This window comes from Mus musculus, chromosome 8, assembly GCF_000001635.26.
Source record: "Mus musculus strain C57BL/6J chromosome 8, GRCm38.p6 C57BL/6J".
NCBI classification, from domain to species: Eukaryota; Metazoa; Chordata; class Mammalia; order Rodentia; family Muridae; genus Mus; species Mus musculus.
Genome location: NC_000074.6, coordinates 21,936,833 through 21,946,558, shown reverse-complemented (window position 1 = coordinate 21,946,558; position 9,726 = coordinate 21,936,833). Strand labels below are relative to the sequence as shown.

At 43.0% G+C, this 9,726-nt stretch overlaps 1 protein-coding gene across 1 annotated transcript; it reads right to left on the bottom strand.

Moving 5' to 3' along the window:
• Positions 1-5,680: 5,680 nt before the first annotated feature.
• Positions 5,681-8,207, bottom strand: Defb35 (defensin beta 35). Its single transcript, NM_139224.1, has 2 exons — positions 8,160-8,207; positions 5,681-5,899 (listed from the first exon to the last, which is right to left on the bottom strand). Exons 1-2 carry the CDS (start codon positions 8,205-8,207, stop codon positions 5,756-5,758), a joined length of 192 nt encoding a protein of 63 aa, NP_631970.1. The 3' UTR covers positions 5,681-5,755.
• Between the last annotated feature and the right edge of the window lie 1,519 nt (positions 8,208-9,726).

Sequence of the window (9,726 nt, the reverse complement as noted above, 5' to 3'; positions counted from 1 at the left end):
TCCTTTCTTCTTAGGCGTCTCTCATTTCCCTTCATGTTCCATCTCCAGGACCCCCAATTCCACAAAACCTACAACTATCCACCCCTTTCTTCCTCTAGTAAAGTTTTATGTATAGCCTACTTGTTTACAAGTGTTATCTACCAATTCTTAGTTAATTGATTGATAACTGGCATAGTGGCTCTTGTGGGATAAGTTAGCTATCCCAGTAGATACTAAATGTCATTGAAGAAATTGGGTTAATTTTGAGTTCTTTTCTTCTAGTGGGTTAAACATCAGTGGTGTTTAGGTTTCTAGTGATAAGCTGTCTGCTCAGGGTAATTCATGGCTAAACAAACAATTAGATGCAAACTGTCCTTAAATTTTTCAAGTTTATGCATATATAAGACTTTCAAAGATGGTATAATTATTTTTTATTAGATATTTTCTTCATTTACATTTCAAATGCTATCCCCAAAGCCCCCCAGTACCCCCCCATCCTGCTCCCCATCTCACCCACTCCCACTTATTGGCCCTGGCATTCCCCTGTACTGGGGCATATGATCTATATTCTTTCCATAATCATTTATGGTATAAAAGCCATGTGTATTTGTACTGAAGATATTTGCTGTCAGTAGGCCTTAATTTTGTCCTAAAACCAAAGGAGACAGTGTAAGATTTTGTGCTGGAGAGTTATCTGGAAGAATATTCCAGAGAAAAATCTACCCTCCCAACAGAGTGATTGCTTAACTGATCAATTATCACGCTAATAATAAATTAAGTTCTGGAAAATTCCCAGCTGCCAAAAGGATGTGTAAGATGCAATGAAGTCGAGTATACTTTAGAGAAAAGAAAACATCCAGGTAGAGAATGAGTCGGCGAGTTACCAGTGATTCTTAGTGTGTTAGAATCTTGGCCCTCCATCATCCTGAGTGAGGTAATCCAATCACAAAAGAACTCACATGATATGTACTCACTGATAAGTGGATATTAGCCCAGAAACTTAGAAAACCCAAGATGCAAGATACAATTTGCAAAACACATGAAACTCAAGAAGAACGAAGACCAAAGTGTGGACACTTTCCCCCCTTCTTAGAATGGGGAACAAAACACCCATGGAAGGAGTTACAGAGACAAAGTTTGGAGCTGAGACGAAAGGATGGACCACCTAGAGACTGCCATACCCGGGATCTATCCCATAATCAGCCTCCAAATGCTGACACCATTGCATACGCCAGCAAGATTTTGCTGAAAGGACCCTGATATAGCTGTCTCTTGTGAGACTGTGCCGGGGCCTGGCAAACACAGAAGTGGATGCTCACAGTCAGCTATTGGATGGAACACAGGGCCCCCAATGGAGGAGCTAGAGAAAGTACCCAAGGAGCTAAAGGGGTCAGCAACCCTATAGGTGGAACAACAATATGAACTAACCAGTACCCCTGGAGCTCATGTCTCTAGCTGCATATGTATCAGAAGATGGCCTAGTCAGCCATCATTGGGAAGAGAGGCCCCTTGGTCTTGCAAACTTTATATGCCTCAGTACGGGGGAATGCCAGGGCCAAGAAGTGGGAGTCGGTGGGTAGGGGAGTTGGGGGGGGGGGGTTCTGGGGGACTTTTGGAATAGCATTTGAAATGTAAATGAAGAAAATACCTAATTTTAAAAAAATTTAAAAAGGAAAAAAATGGACAAAAGGAAAAAAAAAAGAATCTTGGCCCTCAGTGTGAGCTATGATGGAACATTTAAACTGTAGGGCTTAGAATCCACCTATGGTGACACATACCTGTCTCAGTACTCAGGAAGTGGAGGCAGAGAGTTTCAGGCCAGTTTAGGCTACATAGTGAGTACCAGCCCAATTTGGTCTCAGACTGACTCTGTCTCAACAAAACAAAAGTGAACCCCCAAACTATGTGTAGATTAGTGTAAGTTAATTAGGTCACTGGGGCACTGTCTTTAGAAGGAGAACATGGTTCTCATGGGGACTCGCTATCCTAGAGAGGTTATAATAACAGTTCCCCCCCACCCTCCATACTCCTGCTTCTTGCGTTCCATGATGCCATTGGCTCTAATCCATGCTCTTCCAAGATGCCATCACCAAGGTTTAACATGGCCTGGTAGACCATGAAGCTGTATACAGATGTTGCCTGATCATGGATGTAAGCCTGTCACTGGGATAAACTTTTTAAAAATAAAGTACCTAGACTCAGTTGTTGTGTGTTAGCAAAAGAAAAACAGGCAAATACACTCGCCTGGACCTACCATCAGGTAATGACCCTGTTCAACACTTTATGAGAGCCAGAGCCAGAAAAGATGGTGTCTAGAGCTCATATCATCCCCCTTAGGCCCAGAATCCCAGAGGCCTTCCTTTGTGTTACTTCTCCAGGATCCAGGGTTTCCTCTTGACCCCAGCTGTCACTTTCTTTCCATTTCCTGAGCAAGGCTGGTGGCATCAGTGACACCAAGTACTTTGCTTTGGGAAAGCAGGAGAGGTGTCCTGAGGATGGGGTCCCTTCCCAGTGAGGGGCCCAGGGTGCAAACACACAAACACACCTGAAAGCTTTCTGTGAAAGGGTTGCCTAGGGAAACTCTCCAGCTTCAGCCGAGCAAGCTCTCAGAGCTTGTTGCCGCTACAGTCCAAGAGGGACTCGTGACATCTCGAGTTGGCAGGAGAATTTGGATGTCTACGCCATCCTAGTTCTGTTGGTTTGCAGAATGCAACACCTGTGGGGATGTGGAGGCTTTCAGGAAGGTTCCAGAGAATGTGGCCTGTATACAGGACTTTATAGCAAGGCCAAATTCCCTGCAAAGTGTCCTGGAACAGGTTTTGTACAAAGTTTGGGGGATGAAGTCTCCACTTTGACCAAGACCCTAGGGTGTTAGAGATACCAAGAATGTTGGATCTCTGCCAAGGAAAGCCACAGTTACCAAATAGTCTATAAGAAGCCATACTTGCTGCAGAAGACAGGGCTATAGTATAGAGATAGGGCTAGTCAAATCATCTGGAGTTTACATCATGTCACCCCATGTCCCAGATGCTAGGCATGGAGCAGAAGGCTTTAGTGTTTGCTCAGCTGGATTTTGGTCTAGGTTTGGGTCACGATATTCTTGAAATGGAAATGTTTTCTGGGTGACATTGTATATGGAAACATGTCTTTTGGATTTTTTTTATGTTTACATATATTCACAGCTGAGTTTTTGTTGAATCTCGGAAAAGACTAGACATTACAATTTTGATGTGTCAATATTTCCTTCAATTATTTTAGAGATCTGCTTTTAGGTGCAATGTTTTGTATATTGTATCTCCTCTCTTGGATGGATACTTCAGTCATAATACATCCTTGACTCTAATATCAGTCTTTTTCTTTTTTGCCAAAGTCTATTTTTACAAGCTATTTGTCTACCACTTCTTTCCAAAGTTTCTTTGAACGCAAAGTTTTTAAACTATACAACTTAAACCTTAATCTGTTAAAACCATATTCTGTTAATCTCCATTTAGGATGGTGTATTAGTCAGGGTTCTCTAGAGTCACAGAACTTATGGATAGTCTCTAGATAGTAAAGTAATTTATTGATGACTTACAGTCGGCAGCCCAATTCCCAACAATTGTTCAGTCGCAGCTGTGAATGGAAGTCCAAGGATCTAGCAGTTACTCAGTCTCACACGGCAAGCAGGCGAAGGAGCAAGAGCAAGAGCTAGACTCCCTTTTTCCAATGTCCTTATATTGTTTCCAGCAGAAGGTGTAGCCCAGATTAAAGGTGTGTTCCACCACACCTTTAATCCCAGATGAAAGGTGTAGCCCAGATTAAAGGTGTGTTCCTTAAACTCGGAGATTCAATCTTCTGGAATCCATAGCCACTATGGCTCAAGATCTCCATACCAAGATCCAGATAAGGATCTCCAAGCCTCCAGATAAGGGTCACTGGTGATCCTTTCAATTCTGGATTGTAGTTCATTCCAAATATTGTCAAGTTGACAACCAGGAATAGCCACTACAGATGGTTAATTGATTTTTCCTTTAATGTAATTATCAATAAAGTAGAACTTATATTAGTTTTGTTATTTGCAATGTATTCTTCAGCTCATTTTTGATGTATAAGTAAGTTGGGAAGTTCTAAAGTGAGGGGTTCTCTTGCTGGTCTTGAAGGGTAACATTGCCGTGGACAAAGGCAGCTGGGAACAGGGGATGCTAAGTGGTCTGCCCTTGCTACAACTGCTGAGGTTGGCCCCTGACTGTGTCTGGAAGACCTTTTGCCTCTGATGGCACTGCAGCTCGAGTGGATGCTTTATTGTCAGTCTTGTGAGACTGTGAGCAGAGGAACCACCTACACCAGACCCAGACCTCTGACCTGAGAGAGTTTGAGGTAGTGTGTGCCATGTCAAGCTGCTAACTTCGCAGTGTGTTCTTATACAGCACACGGGTAACAATTGTATCTTAAGATGTGTGTGTTCTGTAGAGAGGCCTTTGCGTGTTCTCACAAGGCTGTTGTGCTCTCCAAAGCAGTGAGCAGTTTCCCAAGGGGTTGAAAGTCTTTGTTATTGTCTTTTTATACATTCATCTCATTCCCAGAACTTGATACTAAAACCCCTTTATGCTATGTTCTTTCCTAACAGACTACATCCTTAGCTGTTTTCCCCTAAGGATGCCTTTGAGTCAATGAACCCATGTGTACTTTTTGTGACCTCTATAAAACACACATCTTGTTGCCCTCTATCCAGTATCCCAGCCTCTGCCTGTCAGAAGCTACACCTGCCATGGGGGAGCCAGGCGAGAGCTGAGAGAAAAGCAGTAGCTTTAACATGGGAAATGAAGCCTCTGGTGGGCAAATAGCCCTGTTTCTATTGCTATCTGCCATTTTCCTAGCAGATTGAATTGAGTAAACTCAGCCAAAAGTCAGGAACCCTGGTGGATGGAGATAGGATAGACCAGTGCTGACGTTGCATAGTTAGAAGAAAAAGAGTAAGAGAAGACCCTAGGCACTAGATAACTCTGTGCATAATACTGCTCAGGTTCATGCGTCCCCATAAAACTGATCAAGTGTAAGCCCCATGATCGTTAATTTTGACCTTTAGTTTTTGAAGCTACAAATTTTATTTCACAAGGCGAAAATTTGTTTTTCATCTGCAGATACCCTATGCACATGGACATTTTAATTAATCTCTAACCATTTCCTTTTGCAAGTAAAAGGACAATGAGTTCTTAGGAGCACAGGCATCAATAGAGTAAATGAGAGTTGTTTCAAAAGACATCACAGTTGTTATAATCTGTGGATAATAATACATCACCTCATCAAGAATCAAAGGAATGCATTTTCTTGTAGTCTATAGAACTACAAAGCTGTCAACATAGAGGAGCATGGCACTTTCATTTGTCTATTAATCTCATAATAATTAGTATGTTAGAGACACAGAAAGAGGTAGTGATGCACACACTGCCCCTTGTCTCCCAGGTTTGCTGTACTACAGACGGCAATACAAATAAAATACCTGTATCAAATACAAATAAGGATGAATCACACTCTCAGGTGACCCTGAGCCCTATGAGAAAATCCTGGAAAAATATTTATGAGTATTCTGGAGATGTGCAGTCATGTCTACTTGTGTAGAAGGCATTCATTGCTGTTTTGATTGTGGTCATCTTGAAATTCGAATGAAGCACAGAAACAGACTTAGTGAGATAGGCTTGAGCAGAGCTGACTGTGGCCCTGGGAAGTCACAGATGTTCTCTCCTTGACCATCCATTCAGCACGGCTTGCAAGGTCCAAAGGCCATTGGTCGTTGGGTTCAGATCCTCTCTCGACAGCAGAAGAAGTTCAGCTTGCACCAGCCCACAATCTTCTCACTCTCTATGCATGCTCTCCTGCATTTTCCCCGGCCGAGCCTGCATGTCTCGCACACAGCAATCTCCCCTGTGCCAGGAAAGAGCTGCTGAGATGGTTGCTTGTGGGAAGCCGTTGCAGAGTGGCAGTTACAGAGTGGCAGTTACAGAGTGGCAGTTGCAGAGTGGCAGTTGGCTACTGCTGGCCACCACACATACATAGGCAGTAAAGGTTCTTTTGCCAAGATGAGAGAGAAGTTAACCAATAAGATGTAGGCATGCAAATGATGTGATTAGCATAACCCAAGCACAACCAATCCGGGTGTGAGTCAGGCCTCTCCTAGGCCTATATAAGCAGCACTAGTTCTGGGCTTAGGATCTCTTCGTCTCTGCAATCAAGCTCTCCCAATAAATGTGTGCAGAAGGATACTGCTGCAGCATTGTTCTTCCTGGCCAGTCGAGCGCGTGCAAGAAGTGGTGCCGAAAACCTGGGAAAAGAAACATCTTCAGGCATGAGCGAAGATCCCCCTGCTACGGGGAGGATCCAGAACTGCATCATGGGGAAGGAGCGGTGGTAATAAAGTGTTCCCGTAAAACAGACTGCTGAGAAGGATCCAGCGTGGATTCAGAACTCTTCAGCTGAGGAACGGTGGTACCGGTAAGTCTCCCAAATTGATCCCCGGGTTAAAGGGGGGATATGTTTTTTAAGAAAAAGAAAAGGGAGGAAAAATAAAAGGAATCAGTGATAAAGAAAAGGAAATAGTGAAGGAAAGGAAAAAGGAAAAAAAAAAGGAAAGAGAAAAGGGAAAGAGAGAAGAGAAGGAAAGAAAGGATTGAAACGATAAAGTTCCCAGCTTTGGGACAAGTTAAGGTTCATGAGTTATGCCTTTTTTGCCCATTGACCCCTTGTGGGTAGGTCTGATAGTTTTGGTCTTGTTTGTTCTGATATATGGACTCTGTTACTGTTTGAAACTGTGTGTAGAGGCAGTTAAGACAGGTCAGAAAATCCTTACAGAGCAACAAGAAAGGATGTCGAAAGAGGAGAAGGGCTTAAAAAGAAAAAGGAAAAAGAAAGGAGACACAGTGTTATCAGGTGGACCAGAAGAAGAAAGTATACAGCAAGCTTATGGCTTGCTTAATGAAACTTTAAAAAATAGTGGCTTTATTATTGCACCAGAAAAAGTACAGCAGTCTAATGTTAGTCATTTTTTTAGGAGCCACTATTACATTACGATGTGTCACCCCACAAAAGATTAGTATAAGAAAAGTTCATCTAAAGACACTAAATGATTTTCAAAAATTATTAGGAAATATTGTCCTACAGTGTGGTAAATGTGTAGAATTTATTAATGTACCTTCTGTGGGCGCTAATCCTCGTGGATTGCGACCCCTAGATGTTTGGCAAATGGACGTCACGCATATCCCAGCTTTTGGGAAATTACAATATGTACATGTATCCATCGATACCAGTTCTGGTGTCCTACATGCCTCTCCCTTGACAGGGGAAAAAGCAGTTCATGTCATATCTCACTGCTTAGAGGCTTGGGCTGCATGGGGCAAGCCCTTAGTGCTAAAGGCAGATAATGGTCCTGCGTATACTTCTTCTAAATTTAGCCAATTTTGCAAACAAATGCAAGTGAAACATATTACTGAGTTGCCCTATAGTCCACAGGGTCAAGGCATCATTGAGAGAGCCCATCGTACTTTGAAACAATATTTGCAAAAACAAAAAGGGGGGATAGAGGCTATGACACCAAAGATGGCTCTATCCCTTACAATATTTACTCTTAATTTTTTAAAATTGGATGATGCTGGAAGATCACCAGCTGAAAGACACGGACAATGGCCTCAGTCACCCAATGAAATGGTCAAATGGAAAAATGTCCTTGATAATAAATGGTATGGCCCGGATCCTATATTAGTTAGATCCCGGGGAGCTGTTTGTGTTTTTCTGCAGGGTGAAGAAAATCCACTTTGGGTTCCAACGCGACTGACAAGGACCGTGAAAGATCAAGATGAATCCCAAGATGATCCTGCTCCTGATGATTGAGACCAGGATAAGTATACCCTTGTGGGCCATAGTAAGATCATGGCCAGTACCTTTACCAGTACATTCCAATTCTTCTACCTAGCTTTTGTTTTTTGCAAAGGAATGTTTTTTGGATGTGCCTTATGCACGACAAACTCCTCAAGAGCCATGGGTGTATAAGAGTACTAGTTTTCATTTAAATTATACACTATGCTTTGTGCATAATGTGGATAAACCTTTTATACCCTGTAATTTTTTTTAAAGGAAAAGATTATCTCTAATTGGGCAGATCAAATTAATACTGCTGACACTATAAGTCAGATAGAAAAAAAAAAAACAACCAAAAAAACAAAAAACAAAAAACAAAAAACAAAAAACGTCTGAGGCATTGCTTACCCTGCAAAGGGCAGATTCTCATATCACCTCAGGGTTAATGTTAGTGAATCAGAGAATGGATATTTTACAACATAACATGGAACAGATGATGGATGTCATACAAATGAGTTGTGTGGCATCCACTCCGCATGTGTGCACTACTCCCGTTAGGTATATTAATGATTCTTTTATTAAAAGTACAGATCTATCAAATTACCTGAAGGGGAACTGGTCGCAGGAGCTGGAAAAGTTGCAGATGAGGCTGCAGATACAGATCCTGAACCTTAATGGGACCAGAGTGGAACCAGTGACCCTCCAAGACTTTACCTCTTGGCTTACCTCTGCATTTTCTTACTTTAAGGAATGGGTGGGAGTGATTTTGTTTGGTGCTGCCATATGCTGTGGACTGGTGTTCATGCTCTGGTTGGTATGCAAATTCAGAACTCAACAAAAAACGTGACAAGGTGATTATAACTCAGGCACTTTTAGCTATTGAAAACGGCACCTCCCCTGAAGGTTGGTTATCTATGCTCAAGAATTAGGCGGCATCTGAGTTCTCTGCTCTTGCACCCCACAACACTGGGATGAGAGAGACTCAACAATCATTGATCAGCCCTTGCACATCACTGAGGTTTCCTCATTGCACGCGATAGGGTGATCATGATTCCCCACTAATTCATTTTTTGGCTGGCCTCTTTTACAGAGTTTGCCCTAGGTCATTTAGCAGTTACTGTCACACAGCACTGCAGTATCCAGAGATGGACAACTTTCCTCATGCACAGACCAACCTAAGACACGGGGCCCAGTGGCAATAGGGTTACCCTATGACGGGAAAGGCTGTGACATTAGAGGAACAACCTAAAACAGGAGCCACGGCGGATGGACATAATTGCACAGGCCTAGACTAGCCTCATTTTATTAAAACAAAAAGGAGGAGATGTGGGAAGCCATTGCAGAGTGGCAGTTACAAAGTGGCAGTTACAGAGTGGCAGTTACAGAGTGGCAGTTGCAGAGTGGCAGTTGGCTACTGCTGGCCACCACACATACATAGGCAGTAAAGGTTCTTTTGCCAAGATGAGAGAGAAGTTAACCAATAAGATGTAGGCATGCAAATGAGCTGATTAGCATAACCCAAGCACAACCAATTCGGGTGTGAGTCAGGCCTCTCCTAGGCCTATATAAGCAGCACCAGTTCTGGGCTTGGGGTCTCTTCGCCTCTGCAATCAAGCTCTCCCAATAAACGTGTGCAGAAGGATCCTGTTGCAGCGTGGCCAGTCGAGTGAGCGCAAGAGTTGCTGGAACCTTGTGGGAATGGGAAGAATATCTAAGGCCTCCTGACAGGCAGGGTTTGCGTGTATGGCCAGCAGTGTTTTTTAGAATTAGACCAGAGGCGTTGGGGATAGCTGAGTTGGCAAAGTGTTTCTTGGGTCAGCATGGGATCCTGAGTCTGATCCTCCATGCCCAGGTAAAAAGCCAGGCACTTATGTCACTCACAGTCCTCTGCTGTGGAAGCAGGGACAGCTGACTCTCAGC